Genomic DNA, 15,395 nt, shown 5'->3' with positions numbered 1-15,395 from the left:
TTTATCACCAACCAAGTCAGCAATAAAAAAGAAAGAAAAGCGAGATGTGGTGCCGCAGCGACAGATCCAGCGAGTCCATGCAGCTGGACCCACGATCGAGCGCTTCTGCGGATAATACAACGTATAATACAGTGGTAGGTAAGGTAGGTACCGGTAGTACGTAGTAGTAGTTGGAAATATATTAATTGCATAGAGTATATTCGTGCTACCACTCGTCAAAGCCTGCATCAGTGATCAGGATCATCCCCTCCCCCTCCCCCTCCCCCTCCCCCTCCCCCTCCCCTCGGCCCTAGTCTGCATCGGGCCGCAGTTCCCTTTCCCTTCCCTTCCCCAAGTGCCACACACATCGAATGAAAACGCCACCGGTCTTGCCTCCAAGCGAAGGAATGCATATGTACGGTACGGTATCTTACAGATCACATTGATACAGTTCAGGACCACTACTGGTTGTACCGGTACCACTAGTACTTATACGGGAGTATATCTACCATCTACTTCTACCGGAAGCCAAATTCTATTGTGTTCGTCGGCACACGCGCGGCCGCCAGAGCAGGAGGTCATCAGGCGGAGCAGAGCAGAGCAGAGCAGAGCCACTCGAGTAAAACAAGGCGTGGCCACACTAGAAGGAAAAAAAACTCCGTAAACTCCTCTCCGACGCGCTCGTGCCGGAGAGTAGGTCGAGAAAGTTGTACCATGAGATGAGATGAGATGAGATGGCTGCCACACGTGATGCCGACATCCTGGAAATACCCCGAGAACTCTCATCTACTACTACGTACGTAGTAGTACTAGTACATAGTACGTACCGGTACTACTGTAGTTGTACCGGTATCTTCCCAGCTTCCAAAAGCAAAGAAGTACCTACTACCTACCTACCTAGGCCCTGCTCCCCTACGGTCCCTGACTAAGCCCATCCTCACGGTCTATTATTGGCCCCAATCAGAAAGATCCGTACGAATCGAATCTGCACTGAACCATTGCCCCATCAGGCCTCGCTCCCAGCCCGATGAATCATTCCAGGACAAGTGCGGAGCTTACTGGCCCGCCAAGGTACGCACCCCCCCCCATCCCTCCCCGCCACGGTGACGGAGCTGTTGACGGTGTCGGTGTCAGATCGGCAGGCCACATAATAAGAAAAACGCACGCATCGAGCCGAGGATGAGTACTACGTACTACGTACTACGTATATACGTAAGGTAGTAACAACTAAAACTAGTTAAGTAGTGAAAAAAAAAAAAAAAAAAAAAAAAAAAAAAAAAAAAAAGGACGGCCCTTCCCCCCTTTCCCGCCCCCCCTCCCCACCCCCTAAAAAAAGAAAACTATTCCAAAAAAAAAAAAAAAAAAAAAAAAAAAAAAAAAAAAAAAACCCAGGCTACCCGAAAGCACTGTACGTGTTTAACGGATCTTGTTGAGCACAGTTATAGAGTTACAGTGCTACGACGATGGGAGACAGAGAGAGAGACAGAGAGAGAGAGAGAGAGAGAGAGAGAGAGCGGGATCACGGGATGGGGGATGGGATGAGATGAGATCGGGGGGGGCTGGGCTGGGCTAGCCTAGCCTAGCCTACCTACCGTACTTATAGCCTTGGGCTTGGCCGATTGAAAACCAACTTCTTTTTCTGGGTACTTCCCGAGGGCTGGGCTGGAGCGAAGGATGAAGAGGGCCCCCACATTCAAGCTCCTTGATTGGATTTGACTCAAGGTTAGTTTGTAGTTAAGTACTTGTTACTACGTAGTTTGTACGTACGTGAGTTAGTATTTACAGCACAGTACCTAGCTGTAGGTAGCTGTAGCTGTAGCTGTAGCTGTAGCTGTACTGTACTGTACTGTAATGTACTGTACTGTACTGTACTGTACTGTACTGTCAATAACGTTTGGGTTTAGTCCATCTCCTCCGTATGGATGGGAGACGAAAGGAAGAGAGAGAGAAGCTCGGTCTGGGTTGTTACTTATACTTTGGTCCAAGGGCGGTGGGGAGGGAGATGAAGCAAGGGGGGAGGTATAAGATTCGCATGCCGACATACGCTGTACATACTGTGGTAGGAGTATTATACTGTACGTAGTCTATACAGATACAGATATACATATCTGTACTGTACTGTACGGCACGGCACTGCAGCTGGCTGTCCTGGTGCCTGCGGATTCAAAGCCACCATTTGCACCTCGTGCCACCACCCACCTGCCCACCCAGAGAAAGGCAATAAGTAGGTACTACTGTACGTCCCTCCGTCAGGTCCGTAAGGTACATACATACATACATACGTACATCGTGCATACAACTACCTACCTACTACCCCGTAAGGTACATACATACATACATCGTGCATACAACTACCTATCTATCTACCTATCTACCTCCCTACCTATCTCTCTACCTATCTACCTTCCTCTCCACACCCCATCACCGTTTCCACAGTCGGAACGTCTCCATAGCGCATAGCTCTCGTGATCCAGACCTTCGTACTTCCTCTGCACGTAAGAAATCTCCGACCACCTCCGATCATCTCCAAGTACTACACTACGTATTTCGGAAACCCTCCTCCTACCGGACAACCTATCGGTACCGACCGTAAGGCCAGCGAGACAAGAACGCTTCTACCGCAGAGCGGCGTTGCCACGTTGGGCAATTCTCGTAAAATGTAATGTCACGTGCCATGGGCATGTATCAAGCTTCGGGGGGGGGAGGCGGGCAAGGAGGAGGCTGAGCGTGGGAAGCCTCACGGTGGTTGTACCGGGACGTACGGTATGTATCGGTCGGCAAGTACTACTGTAGAGTTGGGAGGGATCGATACATACAGCTGTACGTACAGTACGTAGTAGTAGTAGTAGTAGTAGTACCGTAGTACGTACAGTACGGAGAAAAGGTTGTTTCGAGCCGCCGGCTCCCGCGATAGCCGAAGAACAGCGCATCGATGCGACGGAGACGAGATCCACCTTTGGAGGAGACTCCGGGTTTGTGGCAGGCGCAGGCATCCTTGTCTGCCAGCCCAGGATCGCTCTTCACGCCCCGGGCCTACTCTGTACGGAGTCCACCGCCCAAACTCGCCACACCCTGGGTATCATCATGTGGTATTCAGGGTCATTTTAAGGCTCTCTTACAACTAGTACAACTATACTCCGGGCCAAGCCACATCTCCCACCCACGCCCCAGGGAGTGCAGGTCGTCGCCCATATGAAGTAAATACATTCCTTAATGTCCTTCCGCCTCTCCCTCTCTCTCTGGCACGTAACTCGTCTCTCCCAGCATCGCAGCCGGTGTCTGAACAGGCTGAGGCTGGATCTGGGCACTAGGCCCTGCCGGCGGAGGGGCTTGAGGCTTCGGCTTCGATGCAGCATTCAATCTCTGATCCAATTCCTTCAACGCCAACGCTCTCCTTCTCTCTGCCTCTTGCCTTGCGCTACCGGGCGTTCCCCGCTGTACAAAAGTATCGCCCCGAGATGCCGATACATCAGCCGCAGAGAAAGGTGTGCATATGCGCAGTGTAACCAAAATATTGTATATCTGGTCAGATACTCCGACTGCAATAGGCTTCACTGCGTCAGGGAAGAACTCAGCGAACGCGAACGACTCGCTCGCGTCCCCACGCAGCGAGGCCTGGTTGGTGTCCAAGTCTGGGAGGGCAGCCTTGTAGAATCGAAGGTATGTCCAGCTAGTCAAAAATGCGGATGTGACTAGGAGGAAAGAGGCTGCAGTGAAGAGGGGAGTAAGGGACAGCAAGAAGACGGTCACGGTATGAAGGAGCGGGAATCGAGGAACCCGCATGGATACAATGCCGCGGAAGAGGGTGACAGTGTGCGCAGGTACCAGCTGTGAGAAGGCGACGAGGAAGGAGATCTGCAGAGGTATGGTGCCATTGACAGTCGTCAAGCTGGCAGCATAGTTAGTGAAGAGATCCAAACAGCGACAGTGGCAGACAGAACTTACGTCCAGCGCATATCGCCCGTCATGGCGAAAAGAAGGACCAATAATCCAAAGGACAGAATATTGGGGATCAGAGCTGTAATCAGAAGGAACTTTGCGAATTCGGCCGATGTCCAAGCTCTTTCCAGGTATCGCCCTCCATAAAAAATGGTCAGGCCAGCTATCCCCAAGGTAAACACATTGTTTTCCACCAGTGTAGTCGTGATAAAGGTCCAAGGGTACATGAGCGATAGTTGCGGCACCAGTGACAGGTATGGCACCACGATGTCAGACTCCTCCGACCATTGTCTGTACCGGATGGCGAAGCTCAATAGCGACTGGGTGACTAGAGCGATGAGGAGGATGCGCGTTATAGGCGGGATGTTCAGCCTGGGAGGCATGGCGATATGTAGGTATCTAAGATCCTCTGATCTCGAGTTGCGGAGTATGTTGATCGGGAGTAACCTACCGGTACCTAGGTGGTCGGATTCTTTGGCGGACTCAAGCTCCAGTCTCCAGCCTCCTTTCTTTCAGCCTCCAGCCTCCATCCAGCCTCTACGGCCCGTGCACCTTGGTCACGTGCTGTCTAGCTCCGGTGCAACAGTCTCGTTTCCGGAGCCCCGATTTTTGTAGTTCAGATTAACCAGAGTCGACTTGGCTGGATCCATCCATCGAAACCTTCAACACACCCCAGCTGAGCTAAACACACCACCTCGACCGTCGCCATGTTGCCGCCGCCGCCGCCGCCGCCTCTCTCAGTGGTACTACTATATGGTAACTACACACACTGTCTACATGGCAACCTGCCCATCGATACGCTCCCGATTCATGCATCAACCTTTGGCGAGTTGTCGGTATAAGGAATTGAACAGACTGAGATTTGTCGACTGATTGACTGACTGATCCTCCCAGGGGGGCCAGCACGGACGATCCACAAAATCTACTCCGTACTCCGTAGATTGTCGAGCGCAATCATTAGAACGGGGACACAGCACAGGCGTCAGTCAGCACGCTACGGAGTACGCTGCTACTGTACACGGAACCGTTATTATTAAGTACCGAATTCGCCGAGTTCTACCTAAGTTCAAGGTTTCGAGGTTTCGAGGTTTCGAGGTTCGAGGTTCGAGGCCTTGTTGCCTTTCTCCCGCACTTGAGTCGGCGCACCCTTCCTGCAAAAATCACCGGCGCACAGGCCAGCTAGCCAGCATTTGATTGAGGCCAGCAGAAGCAGAAGCAGAAGCAGCAGCAGCAGCAGCAGCAAGTATATCCATATCTATCCATCCGTCCATACACGGGAGCGCCTCAAAGCTCTGCCACAGACTGACTGACTGACTGACTGCTTGGCTTAGATTCAGGACGAGACGGACACCACACGCGACGACACGAGGACCATCGATAGCAAGTGGTACAGAACACACAGCAGCACACGGAGCAAAGGTACCGGTATTGAAGGATCGAAGGGATCATCAATCTACGGAATCCATAAGACTTCTGCTATCTCAACGTCCAGAACACAAGCACGAAAGAGTCCCCAGGGAGAAGTAGGTAGAGGAGTGACAGACAAGCAGCAGCGAAGTTCCAACGCACTGCAGTCACTTGCACCCCAGGCTAGTTCAGTCTAGCCTTGTCTAGCCTAGTCGGCCGTCTGAGAGACCCCGTTTCGTAATTGTGCACTGGCGCGCGGGCCTGGATATTATTGGCATTGGGCATTGGCAAGCCCTGCAGTGGTGGCCCTGTGGTGGTGGCAGCTGGCGATCTCAGACTCTGCCCTTGCGCTGCTGATAGGCCTGATAGGCCCCGAAGGCCCCGTAGGCCCCGTAGGCCCCATAGGCCCCATAGGCCCCCCCAGAGTCAAATCTAACTTTCCATCCCACCGCCTGCCAACCGCTGGACCCCTGCAAGAGAAGTCTAGAGTCCCCACATACTGTGCATTTGGATTTCTGTCCCGAAATCTTCATTCTTTCATCGTTCGAACAACACCAACAACACACACCAACAACTCCACATCCACCACCACCACCACCAACAACTCTACCTCCACCACCACCACCACTACCACCACACCACAGCGCGCGAACACCAATACCCACACCCCCACCACCGATCACGGCAACTCTCTCTGCTGCAGCGCTTACCTCCGCCCTCCCCCCCCCCCCCCCCCCCCCCCCCCCCCCTCCCCTCCCCTTTCAGCTGTGTGCAACTATGGCCATGGCCAAGGAGATGCTCGATTCTGACAGGGTCAACTATCTCATCTGGAGGTGCGTGTCTCTGTCCCCGTGATCTATGCCTTCGGATTTTCAGGTACGGTACCGTACTGAATTGCCTTTGCTAACGGCCATTGCTACTTCACAGGTACCTCGTCGAGTCAGGTTGGTACACCGGAGCGGGAGCAGCTTGCGCTTCGTGAGAACTGACAAGGCCGTGTAGATTATTCGGAGACTGCCGTCCAGCTGCAGAAGGAGTGGAACATCCAGAATCCGCAACAACACTTTGATTTTGCGCCTCATGTCCAGAATTACACACTAGTTTCGGTTTTGAACCGAGGCCTGTTGTACAATGTACAGGAACGAGAAGCCCAACAGGTATGTCTTGGCTCATGGTCACTACTACTAATTGATCACGTTCTTGTCTCCAAGGCCAGACCAGACCAGACCAGACCAGACCATGCTGACAGCCCCATCAGCCTCTTCGCGATGCTTCGGCCTCTCCTGCATTTGGATTCTTCGGGCCTCTGATGCTAGCATCACCGCCTGCCGAAGTTGAGGAAGAAGAAGATCACGAGATTCTGAGAAAACGACAAATCGAGAACAACAGCGAGCAACCCCACAACCAGCCTGGACCACCGATCAAGCGGCCCCGGCTCAGCAACGGCTACGGAACTGGATTCGACTCTACTCCCATGGATGTCGATGACGATCCAAATGGTGACGAGAACGCTTATCCGTCACCAGAGCAGCTTCCCTCTCCGGTCGTGGCGACCGTTGGGCCTGAGATTGGCACCCAGGTCGAGAAAGTGAACGAACTTACCTCCTCCGAGACGTACTTTCTCGAGCTTTCAGATAATCCTTCGGCCAGGAACGTCGTCCTTCTTCAGTGCGAGTTCAATCCTCAAAAGGCGGAACTCTTGGCAGCTGCCGGTACCGATGCGCTAGCCCGCATGTGGACCCTGCCGCCAAGTCCCGACTCAGGTTCTGGTTCCGAGAGCCCCGGCAAAGGTCGTCATGGTATTAATCGAGGTACGGACCACCAGCCGCTTCTCGACGAATCTGTGTCGCCCAGTACTACGGTTACAGGCCTCGCGTGGTCCCCGGACGGAGAGCATATCGCTGTTGCAAGTGAGCCAATCGAGGAAGGGAATGCACGAATTGAATTTTTCCATCGTGATGGATCTCCATTCCACTCGGTCAACGGCTTTGACTCGCCAGTGATTTGTCTTCGGTGGAGTGAAACAGGTAAAGCTTGCCTAGCAATCTCTCCCCAGAATGAAAACAAGGGCACGGTTATAACGATCATGTATCCTCTGCTGGATTACTTCATCAACTTCTCTCTGCCGCAACACATTCTGGTTGACCAGACTCTAGACGCTGCTTGGAAAGGAGACGATCAGTTTTTCCTTTGTGGCGGAAGCCTTCTACAGCAATGTGCTCTTGCCGATCGCGCTGTCGTCCTCGGAAAAAAGTTCGAAGTACCTGTAGGCGAAGCACTCTGTAAGATTGCCTACGACCACCGATCTGGATTAGTAGCTACTGCAAGCGAATCCGGCACAGTGGGGGTATGCAGCCCTCAGTCCCTTGGTCGTGTGTCGCTGACATCAAATAGATCTGGAATGATACAGAGCGTTGCAAGTCGTTCGATGCTCATCAAGGTGTGATTACGTCTATATTATGGCAACCTCGCCAGTTTCCACTCGTGTCAGAACACGAAACCGCACGATTCCTTGCAACCGCTGGAGATGATGGCGCAATTAGCATATGGAATGTCTATTCGTCAGAAGAGAAGTCGGTGTCGTCCATGACGATGGGGTCAGCTGTAGTTGCGCTCTCGTTTACGCCCGACGGAGCATTCATTGCCGGTGGAACAAATGAGCGTATACTCATATGGAAAACCGACGATGTTAGCGTTCCTCGAGCGATCTGGATTCGGGGAGATGACAAGGGGTGGCGAACACCACAGTCGCAAGACTCTGTACCCGATGACAGCGAAGACCAATTTTCAATGTGCTGGGATGCCAAGGGCCAGAGGCTTGCCTACGGGGTCAATAGCCGGGTATGATTATTCTGCACCCAATCACTTTTCTCTCGTAGCTAATTCGTCCTAGTTGGCTGTTATCAACTTCCGCCGATAATTGGCAGCAATACCGGAAGTTGACCTTGAGATTTTCGCCGAGATTATAGGCTGAGCAACTGAATACGAACTTAGGTTAGTTTCAAGACAGCGGGTAAATGGCGTGAGAAATATCACAGGAGAGATACAGACCACGATCTTTGTAGCTGGTTTCTAAAAAGCCAGTTAGCATGCGGAACTAGGCGTCTGCAAGACAAGAGGCCACGTCTTGAGCTGGAGCGAAGAAGAGCTACGAGGAGCAAACCTACATGTAATAAGAAGAGGTTCACAGAGCCCTCTTTTGTATCTATACAACAGGCAGGCGTTGGGCAAGATAGGGCGGATGTCACGATACCCCTAGGGTTTGAAGGGCCGGGCAACAAAAACAAAATCGGTTTGGGGGCATGATTGGAATTCTAAACACTTGAAATAAACGATTGAAAAGTTTGGATTCGGGAGCCGGATGTCCTTTTCTCGACTGACAGTCGGGTAGAGGGCACCTAGATGGATGGATCGCTTACGATACCGGCACTTCTAGATAGCTGAATCGCACGCAGTCTTGAGCTGTGGAACGCCGATGATATTGATGTATCTTCTACCAGGCCACAGTTGATGCCAGCTTCTTCGATTCCCGGCTAACGCCCCCCTTTGTGACTTCGGTCACCTTCTTCCCAGTCTCCCATCGAAGCATGGTCATCGACAGCTTCGGGAACACGTACTTCCCCTTCCCACTCCACTTGCTTTCCTTGATACCGACTTCCTCCTTGCCCGCAGTATTCGCAACACTCGCATCCTTCCCCGTAACGGTGTACACATCGACTCCATTCCCTACACCGCACAGTTCGGTCTCGAAATCCTCCGTCTCGCTGACATTCACAACCACTAAACTCAGCACTCCCTCCTCATTGACAGAAGCACTGACGTCCAGCCAGCTCGCCCCTTGGTCCAAGACACCCTGCAACCACTTCGGCTCCGTCACACCATCATACGCCCCAGCCTGGACGTGGACGCCGACCGTCCAGCCACGCATGTACTTGCTAAACAGCAACAGTGGCCACCACGTCGTCTGCTTCGAGATCCCGTCCGCAGTTGTCATCAATGGCGAGATGACGTTGACGCTCTGTGCAATATTTGCCATGCCCACCCACTTACTCTGCCTGACGAAAACATTCAGCCATACCGCGACCGCAATAGCATCAGAGAGCGTGTACAGCTCTTCCGCGCCTTCTTCCCCGGGGGCCCGGACAGGGTCCCACACGTTCCACTCGTCGAAGCAGATTGTTGTTCTGGGGACGCTGGGCGGGATGTTCTTCTCGATACGCGCAATATCGATCAGTGCCGCAGCAGCCTCGATGGCGCGCTCGGCGGAGAGAGGAGCAATGGCGTTGGGGATGTGCTCCTTGGACGCCGTGTACATGTGGATGCTGTGCATGTCCACGAACGGGATGCAGTCTTTCAGTACCTCGTGGTCCCAGGACGCCACCCCCGTTTCGCCGCAGAGAATGAGGCACAAGGTGGGATCGAGCAGCTTGAGGGCCTTGGCCCATTGGGCGGCTTGCTTCGAGTAGTCGGCTGAAGTCATTTGGCCGACTTGCCACGGTCCCCACATCTGGAATTTTGCTGAGCAAGACTGCGGTGTGGTCTGGAGACAGACGGGGAGAGGGAGAGGGAGAGGGAGGGGGAGAGGGAGAGAGGAAGTACCTCGTTGCCGAGAGCCCAGTACTTGATGTTGTACGGCTCCTCGTGACCATTCTTCCGTCGGAGATTGGCGTAGTAGGTATTCTTAGTACCATTGCAGTACTCGACCCAGGCCAAAGCTTCGTCCAGGGTTCCGGTGCCGAAGTTGAGGGCAAAGTACGGCTCGACTCGCTTCTCTCTGCCTTCGCTTAGAACACCAAGCCAGTGCATGAACTCGTCAGTTCCTAACCTCTGTTAGCTGTCACTCCTTGCATATCTGTACATGGTAGAAATAGGGAAAGGGCAAGTACCGAACTCGTTCGTCTCGGTTCCTAGCCAAGCAAGCTCTGGACGAGACGGCCTGTTCTCTTTAGGTCCGATGCCATCCTGCCAGTGATAAGTGGCAACGAAATTTCCGCCCGGGTATCGGATCACGGGGATGTCGAGTTCGCGGAGAGCAGCAAGGACGTCGGTGCGGTAGCCATGTCTGTCCGAGAGAGGATTCCCAGGGTCGTAGATTCCACCATAGATACAGCGGCCCATGTGCCTGGGTTCTGAGTCAGTCACGGGTCATTGATCTCAAGAATCAGATTTTGAAAACGTGAAGGGGTGGCCATTATATGCAATCAGCTAGTTCTGAGCCAGCTTTAAGTCTGAGGACTGGTGATCGTCACTTCACGTTCAGAGCGGCTGTCCCAAAAATGAAAGGACTCATCGAGTTGGCTTCGAACAAGCTCAATGTTGCGAATAGAGGAAGTGACCGAGATCGTTATCTCTTCCTTGAAATAGAACCTACTCCATGAAGCCGCCATATATATTTGGGTCTGTCAAAATGTCAACAAAATTCCTCCATTTCGGCAGAAGTGTTTGTATACATACCGATCTTCGACAATCTCCTGTTTACATCGACACTAATGGAAGGAGACTCGCCATCCGGGATTCTAGTGAAAGTCGCCATGTCGACAATCTGAAGTCTCCAGGTGTTGGTCGGTTGAGCTTGAGCTCAAATCCAGAAAGATTCGAACAATAAACTCCCTTCCTTCCGTCCGGCCGCATGTTTTATTTCTCGCTGCTGCCGAGGCCCGACACCACACTTTATCAGAGCTTTCAATTAGGGAGCTGATGCGCCTCTGAAACTCTAACCATAAACCTCACAAGATCTCGATTTATCTCTCTTGATTGGCGCGCGTGTACCGTTCGGTTTCGAAAGTCTTGGAAGTGTCGACTCCTCACTGCTCTGCTGACGGGATTTCATTTCGCCGTTCGTACTACATCAACAACAGAGGGGCCCAAGCGAGCCGAGGGAAAGCTTCCTCGCTCCCCCATCCCAGGCCACAGACACCACCGACCCCCACGACAAGAGTCAAGGGGTCAGGAACCAAGCAAAGTAAAAGCATTCTTGATCAGCCCCATGTCCCGACTGAGGAGCCTTGCCGCACCGAATCTGGATCCCAGAAAAGGAACGTGACCAGAGAAGTTGTTTCTTGGGCTGAACGATACAGTATGATATATATAGACTTTATCTATGCGTCCCAATGGCAGGGAGATCCGAAGAGGACTTTTCCTGCAGCTTTCGTGCAGCTACCCCAGTCTTCCCCCGCAGTCATCAGCGCTGTCGGCATGGATGAGCTGGTTGCTGGGAGCGAGACTGTCTTCAGGGGGCAAATGCATAGGTACATATAAGGTGGCCATCATTCTTCAAGATATAACTATCTTGGGTCTTCCAAAGCTTCGGAATCGGAATCCTTTCTCTCTGAAACCCTCTGTCGTCCATAAAAACCGCAAACATGGTTCTTCGTCCCAAGCTGTACCAGGTATGTGTGTGTATTGGCTGTGAAGATCAGATAGGTACTGATTTGAGTAGTTCCTCGTGGGCGTTTTCGCCTCCATGGGATCTATCCTCTTTGGATATGATCTCGGTGTCATTGCGTCGGTGTAAGTGAAAAGATTATATGTGTATCTGTTTGAATAACAGTGACTGACTTGGGCGCTAGTATTGCAGCGTCGAATTTCAAGTCATACTTTAACAACCCCAGCACCACTAAAACGTAAGAACGCCTTCCAAAGAGAATGAGCATCGCCTGACGTCTTCAGCGGCATCGTCGTCTCGTTCTTTACCGGGGGAGCCTTCTGCGGCGCTGGACTGGCAGGGCCGAGTGGTGACAAACTCGGTCGCCGGTGGACCATCGTCCTTGGATCAATCGTCTACCTCCTCGGTGGTGCCCTCCAGACCGGCGCTGCGAATCTACACATGATGTGGGCTGGCCGCTGGCTGGCAGGGACCGGCGTCGGATTCCTGGTCATGATCATCCCCCTCTACCAATCTGAAATCGCCCACCCGTCCATCAGAGGCACAATCACTTCCCTGCAACAGTTCATGCTGGGTCTCGGGTCCTTCGGCGCTGGCTGGATCTCGTACGGCACGTACGTAGGCCTTTCGAACCAGGCTCAGTGGCGCTTGCCACTGGCCATCCAAATACTCCCAGCTATTGTTCTCGGAGCCTTAATCTTCATGTTCCCAGAATCGCCTCGTGTGAGCAGTCCAACCTGCCTCTGAATGTAGGATACTGACTCCCGTACAGTGGCTCATTGACCATGGACGTCCTGAGGAGGGTCTCCAGACATTGGCACGGCTACATTCAAACGGAGACGAGTCTGATCCCTGGTATGGCTACGAATCCAGTGTCTTATTAGCTGATGCTCTTGTCAAGACTTCGCGGGTTACTAACATCGTGCAGGGTGAGAGCTGAGTTCGACCAAATCCAGGACAGCATCACGCACGAAAGGGAGAACGAGGCCAAGTCATATCTGGAGCTGTTCACCAACATCTCTTCCTTCAGACGCGTACTTATTGCCTCCGCTTTGCAAGCCTCTGTCCAGATGACGGGAGTGTCAGCCATCCAATACTACAGCGTTGCTATCTACGGCTCGATTGGTATCAAGGGAGCCGATGCTCTCAAGTATCAGGCCATCAACAATATCATTGCCCTCGTCGGGGAGGCATGCTGTGTGCTCTTTGTCGACAAACTAGGTCGTCGAAGACCGTTGATCTTCGGTAACCTGGCGAACATGGTACGTCCAACATACACAGCCTCGGAATCGTCACCACCCATACTGACTCAAGAATCAGGTCTGCTTCCTCGTCGCCTGCATCTTGATCGCCAAATTCCCGGTCGGATCCAGCAACAACGAATCTGCCTCTTGGGGCTTCATCATGATGTACGCACTCTCCTCCTCCCCCCGGCTCAGCCCTGACCAGCCAGGCATCGACTAACAACCGCAGGACTTGGCTCTACAACTTTTCCTTTTCCGCAACCTGCGGGCCCCTCTCGTGGGTCATCCCCGCCGAGATCTTCGACACCCGCACCCGCTCAAAGGGGGTCTCGATCGCCACCATGGTCTCCTTCGCCTTCAACACCTTGATCGGCCAGGTCACCGGCACGGCCATGGAGAACATCGGGTACAGGTACTACTTCCTATTCATCATCTGCAACTTCACCAACGCCGTCTTCTTCTACCTCTTCTTGCCAGAGACGAAGAACCTGCCCCTGGAGGAGATGAACTACTTGTTCACGAATGCGCCGTGGATTGTGGCGTTCCACGACAAGGCGGCCTATAAAGCGAATTATGCTGATGACTTGGAGAGAAGAGCGCGGGAGATTCAGGACAAGCATATGGCTATTGGTACGCATGAGGTGCATGTCGAAGCTGGTGAGAAGTAGGAGTGGTGAGGATAGTGGAGAGCGCTGAAGTTGGACTGTATCTTATCCATAGTAGACGATAACGAAGATATAATCTGAGATGCTCATGAATGCGATGCCAGAAAACACGACCACTGATTGACACCACCATGGGACTGGGACAAGTCGATCACGCGAAGTCTTGTTTTCATAGGGCTGAGAGCTGGAGTCTTGTTTTCGTAGGGCTGGGAGCCCAAGGGCTTGGCTTTCGTTCTCGAACTGACGTCTAATTGAAGCAACATGTAATTCGTCGCAGAATGAGATATGACGGCAAATAAAAGCTAAAACATATTTTTCATGAATTTGGAATGTACATATAACGATCTATACTATGTACATCAAGAAACAAAATCTACTGATGGGTGTTGAATACAGGAGGCATAAAAGCCATACCTAGCCAAAGTTAGCCACCTTGGAAAGTCTCAATAGAACGGAGGATCAACGTGCCTTTACCACCAGTTCCACGAACCCCCTGAGCCAGTCCGTCACCTTTCACGCCAGCTTCGGCCTCGTGCACACCTCCCGCCGACCTCGAGATAACGTGTCGTCTCAGCATCGCCAAGATCTCGCTATTCTTCCACCTAGCCGGCACAGGTCTGTACGCAGGCTTGAACGTTCCGACAGTCTGCGCCCACTCCCCCTTTTGCGGCGCCACGGGCTTAACATTCGTGCCTGCAGCATTGGCTGTTGCACCCTGTGGGCCCTGTCCCGCGCCCTCGGCAGTCTCTTGTGAAGTAGGCGTCGGCTCTTGGGTAGCCCAGTAGTAAATATCCCAGTCATTCTCGTCCAGGAAAATATCCAGCTGTGCCATCTGCGCGGGCGTCATTTCTCTCAAATGGGATTCGGCGAATGTCGACATGAGGAGATCACTCTCGAGCGTCCCTCTCTTCCGGCATTGGTCTGTGTTCCACAGCCACGGTCAGAAGCCCTGTCTCAATATTTTGGGGGAACAATATGTGCATGTACTAACATAGCAACCTCGCCCGCATAGTATTCGGGTCCTCCCCCATCCTCCTCAAAGGTTCAACCTTGAACTTCGCCCCCTCCATCTCTCCAACCTCCATATCGGCATTCTCCCCGCTCTGCGGCTCCCCTTGCGTCCCCCCTGTCATCCGCTTCGTGTTCTCGGGGACGGAGTCTTTGGGCACAAAGTCCGGCTCGACTGAGCTGAGGAACTCGGGGGGAGCTTTCCGCGCCCCGACAGATGGCATCTCGTTCGCGATTGTCGAGGTGGTGTTCGTCATGTGCGGGTTGAGCTTCTTCTCCGTTTGGATCTTGCGGTGCTCTGCTGTTCCCTCGTGCTCTTGGGCGTTTCCTGGGCCGGCGAGACGGCGACCAGTGCTGCACATGGACCGGGTGAAGGTCATTGAAGGTCGCACGGAGCGGAGGGCTAGCCGGATCGAAGACATTTTTGTTCAGTCGGTCAATCAGTCGGTAATTCTCTATTTTGATGTTGAGATATGTTGAAGAGAATGCGCCATGGAGTTTCGAATCCGGGGAATAAAAGCCGAGAGTCGGCTGCGTCATCATTCTCGCTGCTCACGTGATCACTTAAACTCAATCTCCAGTCTTAAAGGGTGAATGGAGGCGCACCTAAACGAGCCGACGATTACTTATTAAACTTGGCGTTGCTCGGGATTATGACATGAGTAAATCAGCTAAAGCTCAGTCGTATGGTCTAATGGTTATGATATCTCGTTCACAAGTATCTGAACAGGTTCCGAGATGGTTCTGAGTTCGATCGTAAGTAGAAAT

The 15,395-nt window shown here is 52.6% G+C and overlaps 5 protein-coding genes across 5 annotated transcripts; 2 read left to right on the top strand and 3 right to left on the bottom strand.

Annotated features, from left to right (window-relative positions):
- Positions 1–3,189: 3,189 nt before the first annotated feature.
- L3040_000419 (uncharacterized protein) lies at positions 3,190–4,301 on the bottom strand (the record flags this gene model as incomplete). The annotated part of the gene is made up of 2 exons (XM_007292457.2): positions 3,190–3,868; positions 3,925–4,301. The coding sequence occupies 2 exons, from the start codon at positions 4,299–4,301 to the stop codon at positions 3,190–3,192; spliced, it is 1,056 nt and encodes a 351-aa protein (XP_007292519.1).
- A 1,801-nt stretch (positions 4,302–6,102) lies between these two features.
- Positions 6,103–8,245, top strand: L3040_000418 (uncharacterized protein; the record flags this gene model as incomplete). Its single annotated transcript, XM_007292458.2, has 6 exons — positions 6,103–6,158; positions 6,253–6,269; positions 6,328–6,482; positions 6,584–7,672; positions 7,720–8,166; positions 8,219–8,245. The coding sequence occupies 6 exons, from the start codon at positions 6,103–6,105 to the stop codon at positions 8,243–8,245; spliced, it is 1,791 nt and encodes a 596-aa protein (XP_007292520.2).
- A 573-nt stretch (positions 8,246–8,818) lies between these two features.
- Positions 8,819–10,858, bottom strand: L3040_000417 (uncharacterized protein; the record flags this gene model as incomplete). The annotated part of the gene is made up of 5 exons (XM_007292459.2): positions 8,819–9,832; positions 9,925–10,145; positions 10,212–10,447; positions 10,697–10,724; positions 10,780–10,858. The coding sequence occupies 5 exons, from the start codon at positions 10,856–10,858 to the stop codon at positions 8,819–8,821; spliced, it is 1,578 nt and encodes a 525-aa protein (XP_007292521.2).
- Positions 10,859–11,687: 829 nt separating this feature from the next.
- On the top strand, positions 11,688–13,622 carry L3040_000416 (uncharacterized protein; the record flags this gene model as incomplete). The annotated part of the gene is made up of 8 exons (XM_007292460.2): positions 11,688–11,714; positions 11,765–11,835; positions 11,895–11,948; positions 11,995–12,433; positions 12,483–12,565; positions 12,639–12,972; positions 13,031–13,119; positions 13,184–13,622. The coding sequence occupies 8 exons, from the start codon at positions 11,688–11,690 to the stop codon at positions 13,620–13,622; spliced, it is 1,536 nt and encodes a 511-aa protein (XP_007292522.1).
- Positions 13,623–13,992: 370 nt separating this feature from the next.
- Positions 13,993–15,049, bottom strand: L3040_000415 (uncharacterized protein; the record flags this gene model as incomplete). The annotated part of the gene is made up of 3 exons (XM_066155146.1): positions 13,993–14,033; positions 14,088–14,540; positions 14,611–15,049. 3 exons carry the CDS (start codon positions 15,047–15,049, stop codon positions 13,993–13,995), a joined length of 933 nt encoding a protein of 310 aa, XP_066013196.1.
- Positions 15,050–15,395: the final 346 nt, after the last annotated feature.

The sequence above is a fragment of the Drepanopeziza brunnea genome, assembly GCF_022702325.1.
Source record: "Drepanopeziza brunnea f. sp. 'multigermtubi' strain 214-2 chromosome Unknown ctg1, whole genome shotgun sequence".
In the NCBI taxonomy this organism is placed as follows: domain Eukaryota; kingdom Fungi; phylum Ascomycota; class Leotiomycetes; order Helotiales; family Drepanopezizaceae; genus Drepanopeziza; species Drepanopeziza brunnea.
This window is presented reverse-complemented; position numbering and strand designations above follow the sequence as displayed.